Below are 25,142 nucleotides of genomic sequence, written 5' to 3' on the forward strand. Positions count from 1 at the left end.
GCCGCACTACCGCGAGCATGCGCAGTGCATCCCTTTCGCCTTGCACCGCCCCGGAGCCTCCGCGCTGTCGCCAGCACCTCCCACGCTCCTCGTTCGGCCACGGTACGGTGCAGCCTGCAGCGGTGCGGGACTCCGGCCCATAGGAGCGTTTAGCCTTGGGGATTTCGTAGGCGGAGGCCGCGACTTTTCACCGGGGCGGAGGGCGGCATGTAAATCGGAGAGGGCGCATGCGCCGGAAGCAAAGCGCGCCGCGGCATAGAAAATGCGCATGCGCCGTAGATGGCGTTATTGGCGCGAGATTGAATGTGCGCATGCGTCACGGGCTTGGCCCCCTTGCACGTTAGGAAAGGCTCCTCAAGTTGATTGGGCTGCGCATGCGCCTTTTGTGAGCAAAAAAGGCGGGAGTTCACCCCCCTCATTTGCAGCTGCGCATGCGTGTGGGTGGGTTACAGCTCCTGCGGTGACCCCTGACCCCCCTGTATCCTAACCCAGGGCCTGCTGGGTAGGGTCACCCTACGTCCTCTTTTTCCCGGACACGTCCGGCTTTTCGGCACTCAAACCCCGTCCGGGGGGAATGGCCAAAAAGCCGAACGTGTCCGGGAAAATGGCGGCTCTGCTCCTCCCCGACTCTTCGGCTCTGTTAAGAGCCGGGCTGCCTGAGAGCTACCGCTTTGGCAGCCCCCGTGCCTCCGGACCCTGCGCCGCCAGCCGGGCACTTCCCCTCCGGGCTCCAGCGGCGCAGGGTCCGGAGGCACGGGGGCTGCCCAAAGCCGGTAGCGCTGGGGCAGCCCGGCTCTTAGAGCCTAAGAGGAGCAGAGCCTCCAGCTGCGGGGGCTCTGCTCCTCTTCGGCTCTGTGTAACTTATACAGTGTAGTTACGCAGAGCCGCCGGAGCCCCCGGAGGGGAAGTGCCCCGGCTGGGGGCGCAGGGTCCGGAGGCATAGGGGCTGCTCAAAGCCCGAGCGCTACCGGCTTCACGGTTTGCCGGGCAGCACCCAGACCCTGCGCCCCCGGCTGGGCGCTTCCCCTCCCGGGCTCCAGCTGCGCTGGGGAAGCGCCGGCCGGGGGCGCAGGGTCTGGGGGCTGCCCGGGAAACCGTGAAGCTGGTAGCACTGGGGCAGCCCTTTCCCCCTGGCTGGGAGTGGGAGGGAGGAGGGGGCGGAGTTAGGGTGGGGAAGGGGCGGAGTTGGGGCGGGGCTAGGGGTGGAATTGGGCGGGGCCAGGGCCTGTAGAGGGTCCTCTTTTTTTATTTATGAGATATGGTAACCCTACTGCTGGGAGTGTCTGCCCCCCCACACACCTCCTGCCCCAGGGCCTGCTGGGAGTGTCTGCCCCCCTCCTGCCCCTGCCCCTGCCCCTGCCCCGGGGCCTGCTGGGAGTGTCTCCCCCCCCCCCCCTCCTGCCCCTGCCCCAGGGCCTGCTGGGAGTGTCTGCCCCCCGCCCCAGCCCCAGGGAGTGTCTTCTTCTCTGTCTTCTGCCCAGGGCATTCTTGCAGCTTCGGTTTTCCCCCCCCCTCCCCGCTCTCCTTGAGGATCATGGAGTCTGCATGGGAGGGGCCAGGATTTGGAGGTAGTTTCTATAGTGGGTGGCGCGGGGAGGCTACTCCAGCGGCTAATTCTTTTCCTTTCCCTGTAGCCACCATGGCTCTGGTGTCGGCTGATTCGCGCATCGCGGAGCTCCTGGGGGAGCTGCACCAGCTCATCAAACAGACACAGGTAACGGGGCCCCAGGGGCCTTCCCAGCATGTCCTGGGGCTGTTGGGAGCTCAGGGCTGAGGGGCCTTCCCATCATCCTCTGGGCTTCCAGAAGTGGGATGCCTTCTTGTTCTCTGGGATTGACTGAGGAGCCCTGCCAGCTCCAGAGGACTCTGGGATGAGGGAGTTGGCTTAGGGGAAACCATCTCCTTTGGTTGGAGTTAGGGCGTGGGGCCACCTACCCCTTCTTGTGACAGGGAGCCACAGGCCACCACCCTTTATCCCCTTCCCTCTGTGCCCCCAGGAGGAGCGGTCGCGGAGTGAGCACAACCTAGTCAACATCCAGAAAACACATGAGCGGATGCAGACAGAGAACAAGAGTGAGTGTGGGGGCTGGGAGCCAGGACTCCTGGGTTCTTTCCCAGGCTCTGGGATGGGAATGGGGTCTAATGGGTCAGAGCAGGGGATGGGCGGCACTGGGAGCCAGGACTCCTGTGGGTCAAGCTGTCCTGCAGTGACTTGACTGTGGGTACCAACCTCAGGGCAGACTGTTCGGAGCCAGGGCCCAAACCTCAAATTGTCTGTGAGTTCTGTACTTGCATTTCACCAACCAAGTATCGAATATCAGCTCCTCCGGCACCGACACAGCCTGCCATGGAGTCACGGACAGCCCCCTGGGGCTATCCAGTCTGTCCCCAAATCACAGCAACATTCAGGTTACTCCCTGTCCCAAAGGACCAGTCACTCACCCCAGGTCAGCTGCACCTCAGATCTCAGCCCAGACACAACGCTGTAGCCAGTCCTACAACAAGCCAGCTACGGTTTTATTAAGCAGGGAGTTACTCCCCAAGTAACGCTGGACCACACACACACGACGTTCCAGTCCCAAGTCCCCAAAGGTGACAGAGGTTCCTGTGAGAAGCAGGCTCTGCATGGCCATTGGGGCTACCCCAGGCGAACCCCCCGGAACCAGACTGACCCTGGACCATGGCTGAGCTGGCACCATACCCCACATCGTCACGGACCCTCCTGAATATGCCCCAGGCTCCCCGTCCCCTGTCCGCCGCTACAGTTCATTTCCCCTTGGTGTGGCCTCTTTCCACGTCAGACAGCTGCAGAGCTTAGCACCAGCGTAACCGCCTGGGTGGTCCCTTTGGTTCGGGTGCAACCTATTGGCAGTGAGTGCTCTGTTCCGGGGGAGCACACTGTCTCGAAACCCCCTCACACACATCTGGTAATAGCTGGCCAGACCAGTAAAGGATTGGACCTGAGCCTTGGTTTGTGGGGCAGGCCAGCTCCAAATGGCTTCTACCTTCCAAGGGTCATAGAATCACAGGACTGGCAGGGACCCTCGTGAGGTGTCTAGGTCCAGTCCCCTGCCCTCGGGGCAGGACGAATTATCTAGGCCATTCCTGACAGGTGTTTGGAGATTTTTTAACAGCAGGTTAGACAATGATGGAGATTCCACAACCTTCCTGGGCAATTTATTCCAGTGCTTAACCACCCTGACAGAAGTTTTTCCTAATTTTCAACCTAAACCTCCCTTGCTGCAGTTTAAGCCCACTGCTTCTTGTCCTGTCCTCAGAGGTTAACAAGAACAATTTTCTCCCTCCTCCTTGTAACAACCTTTTACATACTTGAAAACTGTTCTCATGTCCTCTCTCAGTCTTCTCTTCTCCAGACTAAACACACCCAGTGTTTTCAATCTTCCCTCATAGGTCAAGTTTTCTAGACCTTTAATCATTTTTGTTGTTCTTCTCTGGACTCTCTCCAATTTGTCCACATCCTTCCTGAAATGTGGCGCCCAGAACTGGCCACAATACTCCAGTTGAGGCCGTATCAGCATGGAGTAGAGTGGAAGAATTACTCCTCGTGTCTTGCTTACAACACCCCTGCTAATACCTCCCAGAACGCCGTTTGCTTTTTTTGCAACAGCGTTACACTCTTGTCTCATATTTAGCTTGTGATCCACTCTGACCCCCAGATCCCTTTCTGCCGTACTCCTTCCTCGGCAGTCATTGCCCATTGTGTATGTGTGCAACTGATTGGTCCTTCCTAAGTGGAGCACTTTGCATTTGTCTTTATTGAATTTCATCCTATTGACTTCAGATGATTTCTCCAGTTTGTCCAGATCATTCTGAATTTTAATCCTGTCCTCAAAAGCACTTGCAACCCATCCCAGATTGGTATCATCTGCAAACTTTATAAGTGTTCTCTCTATGCTATTATCTAAATCATTGATGAAGAAATTGAACAGAACCAGACTCAGAACCGATCCCTGCAGGACCCCACTCGTTATGCCCTTCCAGCTTGACTGTGAACCACTGATAACTACTCTCTGGGAATGGTTTTCCAACCAGTTTTGCACCCACCTTATAGTAGCTCCATCTAGGTTGCATTTCTGTAATTTGTTTATGAGACGGTCATGCGAAACAGTATCAAAAGTTTCACTAAAGTCACAATATACCACATCTACCGCTTCCCCCCATCCACTAGGCTTGTCAGCCTGTCAAAGAAAGCTATCAGGTTGGGGTGACAGGATTTATTTTTGACAAATCCATGGTGACTGTTACTTATCACCTTATTATCTTCTAGGTCGGGGTAGGCAACCTATGGCACGCGTGCCGAAGGCGGCACGTGAGCTGATTTTCAGTGGCTCTCACGCTGCCTGGGTCCTGGCCACCAGTCCGGGGGGCTCTGCATTTTAATCTAATTTTAAATGAAGTTTCTTAAACATTTTAAAAACCTTATTTACTTTACATACAACAATAGTTTAGTTTTCTATTATAGACTTATAGAAAGAGACCTTCTAAAAACGTTAAAGTGTATGACTGGCACGGGAAACCTTAATTCAGAGTGAATAAATGAAGACTCGGCACACCACTTCTGAAAGGTTGCCGACCCCTGGTCTAGATGTTTGCAACCAAGCCCACTGCCCACCTGTGTCCTAGGTGAGGTACCTCTGTGGCCCCTGGCTTGCATGTGGACACCTGGCTTCTCTGAGCCTTTGCAGTAGAATTCCCACATCGGCCAGGAGTCACTAAACAGTCAAGTCGTCTACATAGGGCCTTGAGAAGGTCTGTGATCCCTGCAGCACCTCCTTGAGAAGCCTCTGGAAGGTGGCCCCCATATTAATTAACCCAGAAGGCATAACCCTAAACTCCTACAGGCCGGACTCCGCTCTGAAACCTGACTTTACCTGGGCAGCACCCTAAGGGAATTTGGCAATACACTCGAGTCAAAACCAGAGAGTTTCTGAATCTTGCACTCCCCGTTAGATCCAGCAGGTCCTGTATCGAGGGTGTGGGCTACGGGTCAGGTTGGGTGACTGTGCTCACCCTTCCAAAATCCACACACTAGCTCATGGGTTTAGGCCTTTTCGGTCCCTTCACCATTGGAGATGCCTGGGGCTTTTCAACTCAATCACCCCCACCTCCAGCGTGCGGTCCACCTCCTCCTGAATGCATCCTTGTGTCGCCCCTTTGGCACAGTTACCCACACACTCTGGGGCACCCACCCTTCCCTTCCATGGGCTCAATGCGTAACCCGGTTAATTTAGGCACCTACCCTTTCCCGTTGCTGGGGCTCGGGGTGAAAGGCACCCACCTTTACCCCATTCCTGGGGCTCGGGGCGAAAGGCGCCCACCCTTACCCCGTTCCTGGGGCTCAAGGCTTCATTGTACCGCAACGCTCTCCTGGCAACAGAAATTATTACGTGACCCCAGGAAGGGAGACCAAAGCGTGAGCCCAGCCGCCCGGCACAGGGGGGCCAAAGGGCTTCAGCCCCAGGTGGGGGGGTCTGTAACCTGAGCCCTGCTACCTGGGGCTGAAGCCCTCGAGCTCGGGCTTTGGCCCGGACCCCAGCAAGTCTAACACCAGCCCTGGGGACCCCATTAAATCAGGGTCGCAACCTGCTTTGGCGTCCCGACCCACGGGTTGAGAACCGTACCTCACATGGCATGTTTTACATGCAGTATCACAGTTCTATCGAAATGATGAACGTGGGGGTCCAGGGCGCTCCCCCCGAGGTATATGTGTCACACCAATCAGGCCCCACCACCTTAGCTGTCATGGACCCCCAGGTCCCGGCGCTCTCCGCTCCATGCGGCCCCTGGGAGTAACCCCCTTCAGTGTGACATCCTTCCGTGACCGCTGCTCTCTCTCTTTGGGGGTAGCCTCCTCGTGCCCCCCTTTTTAACACAATACACAACGCTAGCCACAAGACAGCACCAGCTTCATCACCACAGTAGACCCATGGTATTCTGGGTTGCTTTTCAGCTGCGCCAGCTTTTCCTGAAGTTCTGAAAGACAAAAGGAATATTTTTCTACCCCCTTTAGGGGGTGGCAGATTATTGCTTAACATACCCCTTCCTTCTACAGATCTCCTTGCAGGCGGCAGGCAAACAGAGGAATTGCCCCCGTACTTTCCTGTGTTTTGTTCTATAGGCAGGGGCATCATCCCACTGCTCAGTCATGAAATTCAGGCCTCAGTTTCCCTTTTTATACAGCAGAGCAGGTTGTAATGTTTCTCCGCTGTGCCAAGCTCTAGGTATGGATTCACAGGTAAGAGCTGAGACGCATTAGTCGCGTAAAGCTTTTTAACCTGCGGTGTGTTCCCAATAACCGTTTCTAGCAATAACCTCCTGTTACAGGTTTTTCCCCAAATCACACACATGATACATTGTTACCGGGTTACTCATTAACATTAACTGTATCCCAGCGTTTAACCTTAACAACAACATTAGCATCAAATCTCTGACAAGTGGGTGTGGATAAGTATCTTGTTATACCGCGCCGTTTATTTAGACAATCTGTCTCTGAGGCCAGTGTGTTCAGTACCCTCTTGGAATCTGTCTAGGCTTTCATTTCATTCTGTCCTGGGGGTTGGGTACGTTTTGAAGGGACTGTTGCCTGCTACGGGTTAACCTGTCCCTCAGTATCACGACTGACTTGTTTCCCACCTCCCTTTGCTGGAGGGTCAGAATGCTGGCCAGGTGCCTCCCTTAGCCGCACCCCCGGGGATGGGCAGTTCTCTCCTTCCCCATCAGCTCGGTAACTTGCATCAGCATGGACTCCACTGCCTGTTGCTTTTCCTTGGAGATTTTGAAAACTGAACTAAACAATTTCTAGCCACCTTCCATGGTTTCAGTAGTGAGGAACGGAACCATTTTAGCCATGACTTGTTGGCGTCTTTGACCTTTTTTCTCCCCCGGTATGCTGTTGGGCTGGCCTTTCTCCGCAGCCTCATTTAAAGTCCGGGTTGCACCTTGTTGTCTCTCTGGTTCTTTTAAAGCACGCAGCCATCTGAAAAAGAAACCCACCTGTCCCGGCTCCTTTTGGAGCCCGTGCAGGGTTTGAATTAAATAGCAGGTTTTGTTTACGTTTCTTTTGCCGCTTCTCCGGTATGCACTGCGTGTGTCATGGGAAAATGCACATTCTTGCCCTGCCTGAACTTGTAGAACATTGTATTAGCCAGACCCGTTTTTACAGATGGTGTAACTGTTTCGTTTGTGCTCACGGAGTTTTCATGGACCCTTATCAAAGGGACTGTCTGATTCCTCACAGCCACCTTACGGCTCAGTGTCCCTAACGTCGCTGCTGTGTGCACCTCACCCCGCTGGTGCTGCAGAGGGGCACCCCTTTCATTTCATTACTGCAGCTCTTAGCTGCTGTTTTGTTACCAAAATCCAGACTCTCTCCCCATTCTCCTGGTTCTGGCTGCCCCAGCCACATCCTCTGGTCCTTATTTAAAATGATATTAAACTTTATAGAGCATAGAAGTACCCAAAGGGTTAAATGCTAAATACCAAAGCCAAACCACACTGGTGTGTCTGTCAATTTTGCAGCTTTGAATGAGAGATTCAAATGGATTTTTAGTGGCATTGTTTAAAAAAACCAAAACCAATTCCATCTTAAACCTACAAAACAGGAACGTCGGTTTAGGTACGCACACACACGCACGCACACGCACGCACACACACGTTAACGGTCAATGGAAACCCCTTATGTTCTTTTAGTGATTGTGACTAAATGGTCCATAGTCAAATGACTGAAATCCGCTTGTCCCTCTGCCTGCAGTAGTTATTTACAATGGATTGTTCACAGACCATTTCCTTGGAAAAGGGCCCATTTGCCTTCAGAATGGCTGCAAAGAAACCGAGAATTCTCTTCCTATCCCACTTCCCCTCTTTAACATTTCCACAAAGTTCAACTGCTTAATTCCCCCCCGCCCCCGCCAACTCTGCAGAGTTCTCCCTCTCTTTCCTTAAATCCCTCATCTCCCAAAGTGACACCTGCCTCACCCAGATATCACCATTCCACGGATCATCCCAGGAGTCTGTATGGTGCCAGCATGTGCTCCTTTCACTCCTGTCACTATGCCCAGCGTGTTCTCCAGTCTCTCTCCATTGCCTGCCTGCTTGTCAGGGCCTGATCCTGCTGTTCTTGCAGAACCATCCCTCCCCTGGGCACGGGCCTCATCCCACTACCCATTTAGCAAGGAGGGTGGGTTCCTCAACTAGCCCCCAGCCCTCCTGGTCCCTTTTCTTCCTTCCCTTTCCCTCTTGTTGTTCTGGGGAGGTCATTCTGCCAGGAAGGTGGCAATTCTTTCTGACAGAAGGCACTGGTACTCTGCTGTTATTTATTGTATTAGACTCTTATCAGCTCAGTCCCAAAGACCTTAGGCTGCCCGCATTCCCCACCAAATCGGTTACCTACACACTGCAGGGCACTCACCTTTACCCTGGGCTCAAGGCCTAACCCAGTTAATGTAGGCACCGCTGACGCTTTCCCAGTTCCTGGGGCTCTGGGCGAAAGGCACCTACCCTTACCCCCTGAGCCTAGGAACGGGGTAATCTTTTGCAGATTTGTGGGGCCTTTTACCAGGGAAAGAGCCTTACACAGTAATATCCTTAACCTCTGTTCATTAACAGTTACCAACACAGAATGTACACGCGGAGTGTACAGTGCTCACCGCACCCTGGAGTTGGTTCCAGAAAACTTCCCTTTGGGCCCCAGTCTATACAGTGACACTTGGGTCCTGCTTAGCTGTGCCGTAACCAGTCGTAAACTGAGTGCTACAAAGCAGTGTTTTCCCCCATCCTAGCCCATTATGAAACAGTTCTTTACCCAATCAGACCCCACCACATTAGCTGAGTTAAATCTTGCAAAATAAGTTACCTCACAGACAGAAACAATCAAAGAACCAGACAGAAACGCTACAGCTAAACAAGGGAGACGTGGGCGCCAGAAAGGCAAAAGACTGGAAGTAGAGATTTCACAATCCCAACTGTTGAGAAGTGGTTCCTTGCCAGACAGAACGCTGCCAAACAACGTTTTCTGTAACCAGCGTAAGCTCTGCTTCCTTCTCTGGTGACGCTGGGCACTGTGGGGACAGGAGCCTTCTGGGCAGCCCCGTAGGACATGGTTCGCATGCAGTGTAGAGGGAACGTGAGGACGGGACTTTCTGCCTCTTAGCTTGTGGCTGCTGTGACTTACTAAAGAAAAGGGCCTCAGACCTTACAGTCCGGCTTGCCCTGCTGTGGGGGGCAGGGCCCTGGCTCTCCTGTGGAGCGCACTGTGGGGTTAGTTACACCCTGCCTGTGGTATATCAAGGGGGCCAACATCTCCTGCTTACCCCCGCTGGCCAGATCCCTTAAAGGGGCAGTAAAGGCTCCCTCCCCAGCCCAACAGGTCAGGCTCTCCCCCGTCTCCTCTCATCCCATTGCCATGTACGGTTTGCACAGCTGCCCTTCTGTGGCGTGTCCTTGCACCATGTGACCTATCGCCTCGAAAGATCCCTCCCAGCAATCCTGCATCTCGTTCTTCCTCACCGGGATCCACACTAGCACCACGAGGCCTGGCTGCAGCCTGCCTGACAGGCCGCGCTCTCCGGGACACCTGGCTCTTGGCAGGTTCTGATGCACCAGGTCCTTCATAGCCTTCACGTTCTCTTGAAAAGGCAGGACCGACTCCCCATGGGCCATCCTGTCTCCTCGGTGCTGCCTTCCCATGAGCCTCCCGTGAAACCTAGGAGTCCCCTCGCCTTTGTCCCACAAGGGAGATTGGCACTTGCGGCTGAGAGTCATTCCAGACAACGGGACAATCTCCCATCAGACCGTCAGAAAACAGGGCAGGCCCCCCAAGCTGGGGGTGTGCGTCTGTCATTAGATGTCACCAAGCCAGTGATAACTGTGCGCCCCTGGATCACTACGATTCCCATTGAGCCACAGACAGTCCCCGTAGGGACATCTTACCACCCAGACACACGGGACTTGGTGATACTGGTCGCTATACTAACCTCACATCCCATTAGCTCACTCCCAGCCCCAAAGGGTCAGTCACTCACCCCAGAGACAGCGCTGGCAGCCGATTTCTCTAAGGGTTTATTAGCTCAGCAAAGGGAATGAGCTACTGAGAGGTTAAAGCAGGTAAAATACAGTAACAGGTGAGCCCAGGTTTGTAAGTCCAAAGCAGTAGCATAGATGTGGTGATCTGGGAGTTTTCCATGCGTCTCTCAGGGATACGCAGAGTAACTTTGGGGATCTTCCATGTGGAAGGCTTCCCTGTGAGTGGCCAAACAGTTTCAAGGAAAGATCCTTCATCTCCAATCCATCTTTTATGTCTTCTTTGCCCAGAAAGCTCATTGGCGGGTTCTGTACCCGCATGGGCCTTCCTTGGCTGGTGGTGCGTGAGGGATGCAGACTGTGTCTGTGAATTCCCACCGAGAACTCAATGGCCCTTGCTTTGAAGTTAGCAACCTTCTTCATTTACATTTCCAAGGCTCCAGTCGCGTTTGGTGGGTAAACGTCATTACCGGGCTAGACGCTGTGTACGTGGCAATGGAATAGCCCACAACGAGCCCTCCTTTGTTTTCATGAAGTTCACCCGTCGAGTACATTCACATCTCAGTGCGAGCACACACTTTGGCTGTAGGGTTAATGAAGTACAGGGATATACATAATGTAATGGGTAGTAATCAACAGGTTTTGGATACGTGAAGACAATCGCATTCATGTTCCCTTTGCACTAGATGAACATTCGAGTGAATTCGTTCACTTAGCATTTCTTTGGTGGTCACACACAAGTGAATTGACCTGTTGCTCTGACCTGATATGGCCTGTCAGACACATCTCAAGGTTCCCCGTTCTCGATAAGGCATCTGCAACCATGTTCTCCTTTCCCTGGATATGAATTATGTCCCTGTCAAATTCCTCTAGGGCTAGACTCCAACGACATCATCTTGAATTGGTCCCCTTGGCTGGTGCAGCCCTGGCAAAGGGACGTGAGTGCTTCAAAGAGGACATCTTTTACTATGAACAGCCAGGCAGCAGCCTAGCACTCCTCCTCGATCACAGCGTAGCTTTCTTGAGTGGGGGTCAGCTTTTTACCTAGACTATCTCCTAGAGCTGGAAGGGACCCTGAAAGGTCATTGAGTCCAGCCCCCTGCCTTCACTAGCAGGACCAAGTACTGATTTTGCCCCAGATCCCTAAGTGGCTCTCTCAAGGATTGAACTCACAACCCTGGGTTTAATAGGCCAATGCTCAAACCACTGAGCTATCTCCCCCCCACACACACACTTTTTGCTTAAGTCGTCGTGGGGTGCCTGTTACCCCCTCCCATCTGGCAGCAGCGTTGCACCTAGCCTAGGGTTAGCAGCGTCCGTGCACAGCACGAAGAGCTCTCTGAATTCCGGGCTGACCAAAAATGCCTCTGTGGTATTGTGGAGCCTTTCTCACCGGCCTCCAGCCCCGCCACCCGCTCTGGCTTCCCCTCTTTTGTAAGGTCTGCTAGGGAGGCCACGGTGTCACTAAACCCCTTTGGCCAGACCAACCCAGGATTCGGCTTGGCTCGAGGGGCAGCCCACCTCCACATGGCCTCTACCTTTCGTGGGTCGGGGCGAACCGACCCACTGCCCAGCCTGTCCCCGAGCTGGGACACCAGTGCAGCCTCCAGCATGCGCTTGGAGACACAGGCACCATCTTTCCAAAGTGTTCGACCCCCGGCTCAGGCCCCGCCCCCATTCCAGCCCTTCCCCTAAGGCTTCGTCCCCGCCCTCCTTCTTTCCCTCCCCTGAGCACGCCATGCCCTCGCTCCTCCCCCCTCCCTCCCAGCCTCCTGCGAAACAGCTGTCTGCGGTGGGCGGGAGGCGCTGGAGGGGTGAGAGGGATCTGATAGGGGGCTGCCAGTGGGTGCTAAGCACCCACCATTTTTTCCCCATGAGTGCGCCAGCCCCGGAGCACCCATGGAGTCGGCACCTATGCTTGGGGACCTTGACAGAGAGGTTGGCTTCCCTCAGCCTTTGTGACACGACTCCCCCGTGAGTCAAGTGGTCGTGCCAGGAGCAACTGAAAATAGCCAAGTCATCTACATAGACCCTGGCAAGTGTGTGTACCCTGCAGCACCTGGCTGAAAGGCAGCCCCCAAATGTATTAATCCAAAAGCCATAATCTTAAACTCCGAGAGTCCAGATGCTACGAGAAAAGCAGATTTTTCCTGGACATCAGCATCTAAGGGAATCTGCCAATACCCATGAGTCAAATCCAGTGTGTTTCTGAACTTCGCACCCGGTACCTGGAGGTCCCGTAACTCCTCTGTTCAGGTGTGGGGTATGGGTCAGGCTGGGTATCGCGTTCAGATTCCTGTAATCCCCACACACAGTCTCGTGGTTTAGTCTTGTCTAGGACTAGGAGACGCCCAGGGGCTGTTTGACGTAATGATTACCTCCCACTCCCTGCAGGCTTTCCACCTCCTCCTGGAGGTGCTGCCGCACGTCCCATTTAGCCCAGGATGATCTGCCAGGCTCAAATAACCTGTAAGCTCTTGTCCCTTAAACCTGGCCGGTTGGCAAATCCCAGTCTGTGGTGCTCTGCGGGCCCACATTTCCTGCTTTGGGGCTGGAGTTAAACCCTCCCCCAACCCAGTGCTTTCCAGAGGGCCCCCCTCCCGATCAATTAAAGGGGCGGATAATATTTCCTCATCGCACAACAGATCACGTTCACAGCCATCTCCCTTTCCTGGTAAGCTTTTAACCCGTTGATATGCGCTGTTTGAACAGCTCCTCTCCCCTTGGGCTCCCTTACCTCATATGTGACTTCATTCACTCTCTGTCACCTCAAAAAGTACTTCCCAGTAATCCCGCCTTTTGGTTTTCCTCACCGGCATCAGCATTCACACCAGATCACCGATACCAAGTGACCTTTCCTCAGCAGGCCGATCCTACCAAGCTTTCTGACTCGCCTGACTTTTCTTAAGGTTCCAGCCACCTGCAAATTCTCCTTCACCGGCTGTCCTGTTTCCTCTGTACTGTGTTCCCAAGAGCTTCGAATCAAATCTAGGAGTCCCCTCACCTGCCTCCCATACAGAAGCAGGGGAGCAAAGCCAGTAGGTTCTTGGGGTTCACATCTGTACACATATAGAAGCAAACAGCATGTTGGGAATCATTAGGAAAGGGATAAATAACAAGACAGAAAATATCATATTGCCTCTATATAAATCCATGATACACCCACATCTTGAACACTGTGTGCAGATCTTGTCGCTCCCTCTCAAAACAGATAGATTGGAATTGGAAAAAATTCAGAAACGGGCAACAAAAAATAATTAGGGGTGTGGAACAGCTTCCGCAGGAGGAGAGATTAATAAGACTGGGACCGTTCAGCTTGGAAAAGAGATGATTAAGGGGGGATATGTTGGGAGCTATAAAATCATAACTGGTGTGGAGAAAGTAGACAAGGAAGTGTTATTTACTCCTTCTCATAACACAAGAACTAGGGGTCTTCAAATGACATTAGTCAGCAGCAGGTTTAAAACAAACACAAGGAAGTATTTCCACAACGCACAGTCAGCCTGTGGAACTCCTTGCCAGAGGATGTTGTGAAGGCCAAGACTATAACAGGCTTCAAAAAAGAACTAGAGAAGTTCATGGAGGATAGGTCTTTCAGTGGCTATTAGCCAGGCTGGTCAGGGATGGTGTCCCTAGCCTCTGTTTGCCAGAAGCTGGGAATGGGCGACAGGGGATGGATCACTTGATGATTCCCTGTTCTGTTCATTCCCCCTGGAGCACCTGGCACTGGCCACTGTCGGAAGACAGGACACTGGGCTAGATGGACCTTTGGTCTGACCCAGTCTGGCCGTTCTTAAGAAACAGGAACAAAATGTCCCAGTTGTTCTCCTCCTGGAAACATACGTTCTTCGCATAGCTTTCAAAATTCCATTAAATCCTTCCATAAGTCCCTTCATTTCGGGGTGGTAGGGAGCAGCCTTTATATGTTTCACTCCATGCAATTCCCATAACTTTTTAAAGACAACAGACATAAAGTTTGCACCACGGCCTGTCAGGAATGCTCTGGGAAAATCTGCTCTGCTGAAAATGGTAAATAAAGCTGTAGCCCCAGTTTCAGCTTCACTCTTAGACACTTCAGTGCCTTCAGGATTCCTGGTGGCAAAATCCACCACACCAAGTATATATTTCTTTCCACCCCTGGAAGGTTTAGTGAGAGATCCCACAATATCGACAGACCTTGTGGGAAACCCCTTCTTAATAATGGGCGAAGGCTGCCGTGGTGCTTTGCACGGTCCCCTTAAGCCCTTACGCTTCTGACACAAATCACAGCTTTTGCAATAATCTTTCACTGTCTGAAACATAGGAGGCCAGTAGAAATCCCTTAGCCTGTCACAGGTTTTCTCCACTCCTAACTGTCCCACGAATGGGCCGTCATGGGCTACCTGAAGCAATTCTCTCCTGTATCATTCCAGCACAACTGTTTGCTTGCAGATTTCACCAGGACGCCTTTTCTTCCCTGTAGGAGCTTCCCTAAACAATACATCTTGCATAAGAAACCTCCCCCTTCCTTCCCCAGCCGGGGTGCCACTCTGAGCTGCAGCCTGCTCTTGTTCCAGAGAAGGATCAGATTGCTGGGCAGATAGAAAATCTTTTTGTGTTTTCACTTAAGCCCCGAGCAGATTCTGGCACAACACAAGAATTTCCTGCCTCAGCTGGCGAGCTGCTGTTCTCAACAGAAAAAGGCTTGAGGGCACTTCCCTCCCCTTGACAGCCTTCCCCACTGCTCACAGACAAAGCAGGTGTATCGACCCACGCTTTCCCTGGGACCTGCTTAGACAGGGCTACAGTGTTCTTACCTATTCAAATATCAGCTGGCAGCAAATTCCTAATGCCGGCCACAACGTCACCCTTAAAACCTTCCCCCTCATGGTGGACTTTAACCAGAGGCACAGTCACAGAAAATGCAGCCAAAGCCAAAATATTCAGACTTTTGCCTGGCTGTCTGTCCTCCTCCCTCACAAAACTGTCCTTAACCAAAGTAACTTGGGAGGCCGTGTCCCTCCGCCCAGCACACTCAATGCCATTCACTCTTGCACTCTTAATAAACTCCTCACTACCGTCCCCAGACTCAGTCCCAATACAGGTTATGAGGCCGTTCTCTTCCACCACAACTTCCTCTGGGATCTAGGGGGCAGCATTAGCGCTCACAGTGGGAGCTCTGGCATGTACAGCGGGGGCTGTGGGTGCAGATTGTGGGATGACCTTAAGTTCTGGGCACTTTGGTTTTCTATGCCCAAGAGCCCCACAGAGATGGCAGAGCCTGCCTTCCCTTAGTGTAAGCGGCTTTAAAATCTGGGCTCCCTGGAGGTTTTTTAACAAAGTTGGAGTTAGGTTTCTCCTAGATCCCTCATTTTGACCTGGGGAAACCCTTCTCCTGGGGGTTGCGCCTCTCCTGAGTCCTTGACTCAACTTATTCATCAGCAATATCTGCTGCCTCCAAAACGGTGGGAGGTTTTTGTCACAGGCGGCGCCGCTTTTACCTCATCAGTGACTACCCGCAAGAACTGCTCGTGTGCCATCAAATCAAGCCACGTGTCAAAGGGACCATCCGCCCTGCCCCAGTTATCCATATTGTCACATAACTGCGCAGCGTAGGCACTTACGCCAATTGAGTGATACTGGCAGACAGTTTAAGATTTCTGATGATGGGGCAATCACTCGTTACCGAGGATGATCATCTTCCATGGGAACTATGGGTCCTCATGTGGCCAATCCTTGAACCACAAGTTCTGTTGCAAGGAGGGCAGATGTTTTCAGGCTCAGCAAGAGGCTGTTGACCATGACTGGAGACCAGTCTCCCCTTCCTCCTCTTATCCTCTTCGGCTTGTCGGCGAGCAAGTCCAAACTGCAGGGGACCATCACGTAGGACTTCACTCCATTTTAAGTGATCCTGGGCAAGTGTCTCCCAAGTGTCAGTGTTTTAGGTTGTCTTCAGCAAGTCCTTATAACGCTTCCGTTGTCCACCCACGTTACGGTACCCTTCTTTCAGCGGAGAGAACAGGACCTGTTTTGGGAGGCGATGGTCTGGCATCCGGACAACGTGAGTAGTCCAGCAGACTTGCTGACTGATGATCATTGCCTCGATACTGGTGGTCTGTGCCTCTTCCAGAACACTAATATTGGTGCGCCTGTCTTCCCATTTGATCTTCAGAATCTTACGAAGGCAGCGTTGGTGGTGCCTCTCAAGGACGTTCAAGTGGTGTCTGTAGGTTGTCCAAGTTTCGGACCCATACAACAGTTTTGGGAGAATAATGGCTTAATAAACGAGAAGCTTGGTGTCTGTTTGAATGTCACGATCTTCAAAAACCCTGAAAAAAGCTACACTGGCACAGCTCAGGCGACGTTGAATTTCTGCATCAATATCTGTCTTGGATGAAAGAGGACTTCCACGGGAGAGGAAATGATTGACGTTCTCCAGTGCCACTCCAGTGATTTTGATAGATGGAGCATGTAATACCTCATTTGGAGAGGGCTGATAGAGCACTTTAGTCTTCTTGATGTTAAGAGTGAAACCAAGACATGCGTAAGCATCGGCAAACACATTCAAGATAGTTTGAAGATCTTTCTCAGAGTGGGCAAAGATTGTGATGTCATCAGCAGACTGAAGTTCCACAATAGATGTTGTGGAGATCTCTCTCTTGGCTTTCAGCCTGCTAAGCCTGAACAGCTTTCCGTCCATTCTGTAAGTGATTTCAACGCCAGCTGTAAACTTCCCAGCAATTAGGTAAAGAATGACAGCAATAAAAACCGCAAACGTGGTTGGAGCGATGATACAGCCCTGTTTGACTCCTGTTTGTTCTTTGAAAGGTTCGCTCTGGGAGCCAGTGCTGCTCAGAACAGTCGCTTTCATGGTATCATAAAGCAATTTTAGGACATTTGATGTATTTATCAGGACATCCATCTTAGAAAGTATAATCCAGAGGGCACGGTGATTCACTGAATCAAAGGCTTTTGTTAGATCAATAAAAGCCATGTTCAGTGCTCGGTTTTGCTCCTGACACTTTTCTTGCAGCTGCCGTGCTGTGAAGATCATATCCGCAGTTCCGTGACATGGTCGGAAACCACTCTGTGACTCCAGTAAAATTTCTTCTGACGGGGCAGAAGGCGGCTTGCAAGGATCCGTGCCGTCAGAACTTTGCCTGCAATGGCTAGGAGGAAAATACCATGATAATTTCCACAATCCGCTTTATCCCCTTTCTTGCAGAGGGTGACAATCAGGGCATCCCTCATTTCACTGGGTATCTCCTCCTTTATCCAGGTAAAGCTGCCGAATTAGCTCTGGTCCACCGTCTTTAAAGATTTCAGCGGGGATCCCATCTAGACCTGCTGCCTTGTTGTTCTTCATCTGCTTGGTGGCTTTGTGTACCTCCTACAAATTGGGAGGGTCTCAGAGCTCATCCCTAAATGGTTGTTGAGGGATTTGCTCAAGGACTTCATCTGCAATCATAGAATTACAGTTAAGGAGATCTTCAAAATATTCTTTCCAGTGAGAATTGATGGCTTCGTTGTCCTTCAGAAGTGTAGTTCCATCCTTAGAGCTAAGAGGATTCATACCATGACAAATTGGCACGTAAACAGCCTTGGTGGCATTAAACATCAAGCGATAGGACTCCAGGGTGATCTTAAACCTTTTCAGTACGGTTTCTTTAAACTTCCTGTATATCATAGCATCACCCATCTCCATTTCATTAGACTTGCCTGGCTTTTCCAGTCAGTTTGGGTAAGAGGATTGGCCTCCATTTATCCCCAGGAATCCTATGGCTATCACAGTCTATCAAAGGTGGTTAGGAATTCCTCAGTGCCCTCAGACTCACGATACATTGGGCAGAGTTTCTCCCACTCCCTGCTGTTGAGAGGGGATGTACCCACCAGCTGAGGCTGTTCCTTTCGCTTCTTCAGAGTTTCCAGCTGCAGCCCATGAGCATTTCTCTCCGCTTCCAACGGCTCCCTGCATCTCTGGTGGGCTCTTTCCTCAATATCCTCCTTCTCCTTGATCCGGAGTTCCACCATCGTTTCCTCGTGCTCACTGGGCTTCCAGGTGTCTCAACCACCCCATGTCGGCTGCAGCGCCTTCTGGGGCCTGGGGGAGGGGGCTGAGACCCTGCTCTTTGGTCAAAGTCCATGAGCAAAGCTCCCAGTCCTGATTGAGTTTTTCTTCTTAAAGGAAGAACACAACTGCTCAAGGTCTTTTCCGTCAAGATCCGCGTGTGACTGTGATTCACCCATTGTGACTAACCCTTAACCCTTAAAAATCCCGATATCAAATGTACATTTTACCTAGCGCTGGGTTCTGAGCTTTCAGCCCAATTTACCTGTGGATGTCACTTCTGCCGACTACGCCAATTGGCCCGCTGGCCGAGTGGCTCACAGCTGCGAGTGCCAATCCCCAGTCAGAAAACAGGGCAGGCCCCCAAGCTGGGGGTGTGCGTCTGTCATTAGATGTCACCAAGCCAGTGACAACTGTGCGCCCCTGGATCACTCCATTCCCATTGAGCCACGGACAGTCCCCGTAGGGACATCTTACCACCCAGACACACGGGACTTGGTGATACTGGTCGCTATACTAACCTCACATCCCATTAGCTCACTCCCAGCCCCAAAGGGTCGGTCACTCACCCCAGAGACAGCGCTGGCAGCCGATTTCTCTAAGGGTTTATTAGCTCAGCAAAGGGAATGAGCTACTGAGAGGTTAAAGCAGGTAAAATACAGTAACAGGTGAGCCCAGGTTTGTAAGTCCAAAGCAGTAGCAGAGATGTGGTGATCAGGGAGTTTTCCATGCGTCTCTCAGGGATACGCAGAGTAACTTTGGGGATCTGTTCTTCCATGTGGAAGGCTTCCCTGTGAGTGGCCAAACAGTTTCAAGGAAAGATCCTTCATCTCCAATCCATCTTTTATGTCTTCTTCGCCCAGAAAGCTCACTGGCGGGTTCTGTACCCGCGTGGGCCTTCCTTGGCTGGTGGTGCATGAGGGATGCAGACTGTGTCTGTGAATTCCCATCGAGAACTCAATGGCCCTTGCTTTGAAGTTAGCAACCTTCTTCATTTGGTGGGTAAACGTAATTACCGGGCTAGACACTGTGTACGTGGCAATGGAATAGCCCACAACGAGCCCTCCTTCGTTTTCATGAAGTTCACCCACCGAGTACATTTGCATCTCAGTGCTAGCACACACTTTGGCTGTAGGGTTAATGAAGAACAGGGATATACATAATGTAATGGGTAGCAATCAACAGGTTATGGGTCCACGAAGACAATCGCATTCACGTTCCCTTTGCACTAGATGAACATTCGAGTGAATTCGTTCCCTTAGCATTTCTTTGGTGGTCACACACAAGTGAATTGACCTGTTGACCTGAGCTGGCCTGTTAGCATCACAGAGATAAAAGGGGGCAAATCCCATAGACTCTGGGGGGGACACTCCTGTACCCAGATAATAAGTCGGGGAGCAACACACCAATCATTCTCTCACACTGTACCATACAGCGCCCGCATAGACTTCAGGGCCCCATGGAATCTTTCTACCAAACCATTAGTCACTGGGCAATGGGGAGCAGCTTTCACATCCCTCACTCCGCTCAGCACCCGTCACTTTTTGAAAACTGCAGACATGAAATTTGCATCCCGGTCTGACAAGATTTCCCCGGGGAAACCAACTTGGCTAAAAACGGTGACTAGGGCAGTAGCCAGTTTCAGCTTCTATATCAGACAGAGCTGGGCCTTCAGGGTACCTAGCGGCAGCACCCACCACTCCCAGGCTGTTTCTTTCCGTTCCTGGGAGGCCAGGGTAGGGGGCCCACCATGTCCCCGGACCCTCTGGCAAACACCTCCTTAGCGATAGGCAGAGGTGCCCCGCAGGGTCTGTAACCGCTGGCGCTTCTGACACGACTCGTACTGTGATTTTCACTGTCTCAAACGCAAGGCCAGGAGCCTCGTTTGAGCCTCGCACGGGTTCTCTCCACACCTCCCTGTCCAGCACAGGGGCAGTCATGAGCCACGTGCAGCAGCTCAGTTCTGCCCTTATCAGGCCCAACACCTGCTTGCAAAACGCAGCAGGGTGCCTCTTTTTCCCTCCGCACGGCAAACCTTCTCGAAAAGCCGACGGAGGCGTTATTCTGAGCCACCTTCCTCTCCCTGGCCTGGGGTGCAGCCTGGTGAGCCTCCATAAACTCCCTTGGAGTCTCACTCGCGTTAGGAGCCAACTCTGGCAAAGCAACGGACTCTCCAAACTCTCCTCTGGGGACAAACAGTTACTTTCTGCTGACAAAGGCCTGAGGGCGTTTCTCCTCCCTGCTGGCCACAGATAAGCCAGCGCGGCAGAGCCAGACTTCTGGCTGCAAGTTCTGATATTACCCTGCTGAGACGTGGCTCCAGTGTCCTTACCTCATAAAACAGGTGTGGGAAGCAGATTCCTAATGCCCAGAATACTACCCCTGGAAAGTCCTCACGCTCCAGGTAAACCGTGGTCAAAGGTACAGAGACAGGGAATTTGGCCAGTGCTCATATTTGTAAGTTTTTACCTATATTTCTCCCTTACCAAACTTCCCTTGACCAAAGTGACTTGGGGTGCGGTGCCCCTCCAGCCCTTACCACAGCCCTCTTCATCAATTCTTCACTACCCGCCATGGCTTGTTCTAGACAGCCATAATGACTGCTTCTTGGAGCAGCTGGTCCTGGAACCCCCAAGAGGAGACGCAATTCTTGGTTTGGTCCTAAGTGGAGCACGGGATCTGGTCCAAGAGGTCAATAGAGATGAACCACATGGTAGTGGCGATCAACGTGTAATTACATCTAACATTCTTTGGGGCTGGGGGCGAAGGATACCAAAGAAGCCCCCCACAGTAGCATTTAACTTAGAAAAGGAGAAGTACACAAGAACGAGGAAGCTAGTTACATGGAAATTAAAAGGAACAGTCACAGGCGTGAAATCCCGGCAAGCCGCGTGGAAACATTTTAAACACACCGTAATAGAGGCACAAATGAAATGTGTGCCCCAAATTGAAAAAACCCAGTAAGCTGACCAAAAACTACCACCACCACTAAACAACGGAATAGAAGAGGCAGGTAGAGGCAAAAAGGCATCCTTTAAAAATTGGAAGTTAAATCCTCCTGAGGAAAATAGAAAGGAGCATAAACTTTGGCAAGTCAAGAGTTTGTATAATTAGGCCAAACAAACAAACAAAAAAGAATTTGAAGAGCAACTAGCAAAAGGCCCAAAAACTAACAGCAACAAAGAAAAAGTCCATCCAAAGCAGGAAGCTGCCAAACAATCAGTGGGGCCCCTGGCCGATCAAGGTGCTAAAGGAGCACTCAAGGACGATAAGGCCAGTGCATCTTTCTTCGCTGAGGTTCCCACACCTGAGCCATTCTGTTTAGATGACAGATCCGAGGACCTGTCCCACATTGAGGTGTCAGTAGAGGAGGTTTTGGAACAAATTGATAAATGAAACAGTAACAAGTCACCAGGACCAGATGGTATCACCCAAGAGTTCTGAAGGACATTGCAGAACTAACAACGGTGGTCTGTTCCCTATTGCTTAGATCAGCCTCAGGACCAGACGACTGGAGGCTAGCTAATGAAACACTGAGTTTTAAGAGGCTCCTGAGGCGATCTGGCAATCACCGGAATAAGCCCTGATAAAAACCCTGGGAGCCCAGAGGTTAAAGCCCCTACGTCTGCCACCACTGGGGGGCTCCTGGCCAGAGAAAACCAAACTGTGGCTGGTGGGGGTGCGGCTTGTGGGGTTTTATCAGGGTTGGGGTTGGATTTCCTTCCAATCCCCTCCCCCCTCTTACCCTGGGTGCCTGGGGGGTTTCCCTTCCCCTGCGACTTGCATCCTCCATGGGCCCCTCATTCAACAGCAATTTCTGCAGCCTCTAAACCTGTGGATGGTTTTCACCTCACAGCTGCCTACACCTCCCCTGGAATTACCCATAACGGCTGCTCCTGGCATCGGACCGGACAGCTTTCCACAGTCCCCTTCAGCCCCCGCCCCCATTATCGCAGCAAACACCACATTTTATCCACACACTCAACATGAGGGACATAGTCAAACACCCTGACGTTTCTGTCCTTCAGTCGATAGCTCTTGGGGCTAGTGGGTTAGAGCAGGGGGGGCTGGGAGCCAGGACTCCTGGGTTCTCTCGCTGCTCTGGGAGGGGAGGGGGGCTGGTGGGTTAGAGCAGGGGGGGCTGGGAGCCAGGACTCCTGGGTTCTAACACCCCCATCTCCTGCAGTCTCCCCCTATTACCGGACCAAGCTTCGTGGACTCTACACGACTGCCAAAGCTGATGCGGAGGCTGAGTGCAAGTGAGTGCCCCTCCTCCCCGCCCCCCGCAGCTGCCGATGGCCCCGCCCCACTGCTCACCCCCTGTCTGTCCTCTCACCCCCAGCATCCTACGCAAGGCGCTGGACAAGATTGCAGAGATCAAATCCCTTCTGGAGGAGCGGCGCATTGGTGAGTGTCCTCCCCTTCCCCCCATGCCTCCCCCCAGAATAGGCCAGGGGTCCAGCCCCACACTGGGAGCACTCGGCATGAGCAGGGACTCCGATCATCCTTTGGGGCTTGGACGATGGAGTGTCTCGGAGGAGGGTGGGAGCTCCCATGATCCCCTGGGGCTGGGTGTCTGTGCTTGGGGGTGCTGGGGTCGGGGAGCCAGGCCTGCAGTTTCATCAATGGGGTGAATGGGAGAGGTGGGGCGCCCAGGGTGGGTGTGGTAATCCGGGCTGGGTGGCATGTGAACACAGGGTCAGAGTGTCTGCAGTGGGGTCAGTGTCTGTGTCCGAGTCACTGGGGGCAGGAAGAGGGGGCTCCCCCTAGCTCTGTGGGGCTCACCTCCCTTTCTCCCCCCACCCACAGCTGCCAAGATTGCCGGGCTCTACAACGACTCAGAGCCGCCCCGCAAGACCATGCGCCGGGGCGTCCTCATGACCCTCCTCCAGCAGTCAGCCATGACGCTGCCCCTGTGGATCGGCAAACCTGGGGACAAGTGAGTGTCGCTGGGGTCGCCCAGAGCAGCCCGGGGTGGGACTCTGTCCCCACACCCCAGGTAACCTCGCCCTCCTCTCCCCGCAGGCCGCCCCCGCTCTGCGGTGCGATCCCCGCAGCCAGCGATTACGTGGCCAAGCCGGGGGACAAGGTGGCCGCTCGTGTCAAGGCTGTGGATGGGGACGAGCAATGGATCTTGGCCGAGGTGGTGAGCTACAGCCACGCCACCAACAAGTGAGCACCGGGTGTGGGTCCCCGGGGCTCCTGGGAAGAGTCAGCCCCACGCAGCTACAGCCAGCTTGGGGCATCCAGCCATAGAGGTGGGCGACAAGGGGTACCAGACAATCCTACCTAGAAGTGCCAATCTAGGCCCTCAAGGGAGATGGCTCTATGATCCTGCAATCTTTTGGACTTAAGTCCCCTTTTTTTGCCACTTCAGAAGGGTAACTCTATGGTTCTACCACCTTAGAGAGGTAGAAACACCTCTCCAGACACTTCAGGATGGCATCCCTATGGTTTCTGCTGTCTTGGTAGCATAGAAACCCCTTTCCAACTTTGCAGCAGGTGTGACTCTGGTCCTACCACCTTAGAGGTATGGAGGCTCCCCTCTAGCTGCTCGAGGGTGGTGGCTCTATGGTGCTGGATTGTGCTTATTTAGGGACTTGACGGAGATGGTCTGTGGTATTGCAGCTCTAGGGGCATAGATACTCTCTAGCCACTCAAAGGAGATGGCTCCATGGTTCTCCAGTAAGCGCTGCATAGTAATGCCTCTCTAGCTGCTCAGTGGAGATGGCTCTATGGTCCTGCAGCCTTAGGTCCTCCACTTGCCTGCCCCTCACGGCGACGTCTCCTCTCTTTGCAGGTACGAGGTGGATGATATTGATGAAGAAGGCAAAGAGTAAGTGAGAGGAGAGGAGAGGAACGGAGAGGGGAAGGTGGTGGTGATGGGGAGGCTTTCTCGTCCGGGGGGGGAGTCCTGTCTCACCCTGTCTCCCCCGCCCGCCCCCCCCAGGCGTCACACCCTGAGCCGCCGCCGCATCATCCCGTTGCCCCAGTGGAAGGCGAACCCTGAGACAGACCCTGAGGCACTGTTCCAGAAGGACCAGCTGGTGTTGGCGCTGTATCCCCAGACCACCTGCTTCTACCGGGCCCTGATCCACGCCCCACCCCAGCGGGTAAGGGGCAGTTCCCCTCTGGGGGGCACTGATCTGAGACTGGTGGGGGCACGGGATGGGGCCTTTCCTTACTAAGGGCTACCCAGACTCATCCAGCCCAGGGCGGGGACTGGCTGGCTCGGGGGTGGGGGCCTGTCCCCGGTGGGGGACGCTGGCTCCGATCCAGTCCCAGGGCAGGGACTGGCTGGCTCAGGGGGGCGGGGAATGGGGCGGGGGCCTGTCCCCGGTGGGGAACGCTGGCTCCGATCCGGCCCCAGGGCAGGGACTGGCTGTCTCAGGGGGGCGGGAAATGGGGCAGGGACCTGTCCACAGGGCGGGGCGCTCGCTCCAATCTGGCCCCAGGGTGGGGATTGGCTGGCTCGGGGGTGGGGGCCTGTCCCCGGTGGGGGACGCTGGCTCCGATCCGGCCCCAGGGCAGGGACTGGCTGGCTCAGGGGGGCGGGGAATGGGGCGGGGGCCTGTCCCCGGTGGGGAACGCTGGCTCCGATCCGGCCCCAGGGCAGGGACTGGCTGGCTCAGGGGGGGCGGGGAATGGGGCGGGGGCCTGTCCACGGTGCAGGGCGCTGGCTCCGATCCGGCCCCAGGGCAGGGACTGGCTGGCTCAGGGGGGGCGGGGAATGGGGCGGGGGCCTGTCCACGGTGCAGGGCGCTGGCTCCGATGGCGGGGAATGCGGCGGGGGCCTGGGGTGCAGAAGGGCTCCAGTGTCTGACTCTGCCTCTCTCCAGCCCCAGGACGATTACTCGGTGCTCTTCGAGGACACGTCCTACGCGGACGGCTACTCCCCGCCCCTCAACGTGGCCCAGAGATACGTGGTGGCCTGTAAGGAGACCAAGAAGAAGTGAGGGGGTGGGGGCGGAGCTTGGGGGGCGCCCGTGAGTATAATAAAGGCTTCTCCGCCCCCCCATTGCGCTCTGCTGTGGTTCATGCCAATGCCGACGCCACC

General features: G+C 53.5%; 1 protein-coding gene and 1 long non-coding RNA gene across 2 annotated transcripts; one reads left to right on the forward strand and one right to left on the reverse strand.

Annotated features, from left to right (window-relative positions):
- On the forward strand, positions 1 to 25,103 carry SGF29 (SAGA complex associated factor 29). Its single transcript, XM_008176648.4, has 10 exons — positions 1 to 102; positions 1,635 to 1,714; positions 1,998 to 2,073; positions 22,272 to 22,344; positions 22,428 to 22,492; positions 22,895 to 23,024; positions 23,111 to 23,257; positions 23,886 to 23,921; positions 24,036 to 24,198; positions 24,925 to 25,103. Exons 1-10 carry the CDS (start codon positions 18 to 20, stop codon positions 25,039 to 25,041), a joined length of 972 nt encoding a protein of 323 aa, XP_008174870.4. The 5' UTR covers positions 1 to 17; the 3' UTR covers positions 25,042 to 25,103.
- LOC135982827 (uncharacterized) lies at positions 5,927 to 22,278 on the reverse strand. Its single transcript, XR_010600330.1, has 2 exons — positions 12,267 to 22,278; positions 5,927 to 10,621 (listed from the first exon to the last, which is right to left on the reverse strand). It is a non-coding gene; the product is annotated as an uncharacterized LOC135982827 (long non-coding RNA).
- Positions 25,104 to 25,142: the final 39 nt, after the last annotated feature.

The sequence above is a fragment of the Chrysemys picta genome, chromosome 4, assembly GCF_011386835.1.
Source record: "Chrysemys picta bellii isolate R12L10 chromosome 4, ASM1138683v2, whole genome shotgun sequence".
NCBI classification, from domain to species: Eukaryota; Metazoa; Chordata; order Testudines; family Emydidae; genus Chrysemys; species Chrysemys picta.

Excerpts from the sequence above, each read along its gene's own strand:
- SGF29 (XM_008176648.4), top strand. The coding sequence starts at position 18 with ATGCGCAGTGCATCCCTTTCGCCTTGCACCGCCCCGGAGCCTCCGCGC. Across the intron at positions 103-1,634 it reads ACGCTCCTCGTTCGGCCACG|CCACCATGGCTCTGGTGTCG; the intron begins GTACGGTGCAGC and ends CTTTCCCTGTAG. Across the intron at positions 24,199-24,924 it reads TCCACGCCCCACCCCAGCGG|CCCCAGGACGATTACTCGGT; the intron begins GTAAGGGGCAGT and ends GCCTCTCTCCAG.